The 354-nt window shown below is 70.3% G+C and overlaps 1 protein-coding gene across 1 annotated transcript in view; it reads right to left on the bottom strand.

The window, feature by feature from the left end:
* Window positions 1-350, bottom strand: part of RNF135 (ring finger protein 135) — a gene marked incomplete at its 5' end in the record, with an annotated part of 6845 nt that extends 6495 nt beyond the window's left edge. Inside the window, one exon of the mRNA XM_009636038.2 lies at window positions 39-350. Within this exon, the coding sequence (XP_009634333.1) occupies window positions 39-350 (312 nt within the window). The remainder of the gene's footprint in view (window positions 1-38) is intronic.
* Window positions 351-354: the final 4 nt, after the last annotated feature.

Genomic DNA, 354 nt, shown 5'->3' with positions numbered 1-354 from the left:
GGCGGGGAGGAGGAGCCCCGGGCCGTCTCCGTCCGTACCTTCTCCTCGAGTCGCCGCCCCGCCGAGCTCCGGTCGCTGCAGGCATCAGGTCCGGAGGGTTTCGGTTCATCCCGTGTTTCCAACTCTCCTTCCCTCACCTCCTGCGGGATTAAGCTCACCAAAGCGGCCAGCTCCCGGTTGGGCCGCAGGTCCTTCAGCTCGAAGCCCTCCCGGCAGAGCGGGCAGCCGGGGCGCTGCCTCCCCTTGCAGTACGCGACGATGCAGGGCCGGCAGAGGCTGGGGCTGCAGCCCCTGAGCCGCACGGGCTCCGTGAAGCGCTGCAGGCAGCAAGCGCAGGTCAGGTCCACAGCGCCC

The sequence above is a fragment of the Egretta garzetta genome, unplaced genomic scaffold (genome assembly GCF_000687185.1).
Source record: "Egretta garzetta isolate BGI_Z169 unplaced genomic scaffold, ASM68718v1 scaffold213, whole genome shotgun sequence".
Lineage (NCBI taxonomy): Eukaryota > Metazoa > Chordata > Aves > Pelecaniformes > Ardeidae > Egretta > Egretta garzetta.
The sequence above is the reverse complement of the archived record's forward strand: the minus strand, read 5'-3'. Positions and strand labels throughout refer to the sequence as shown.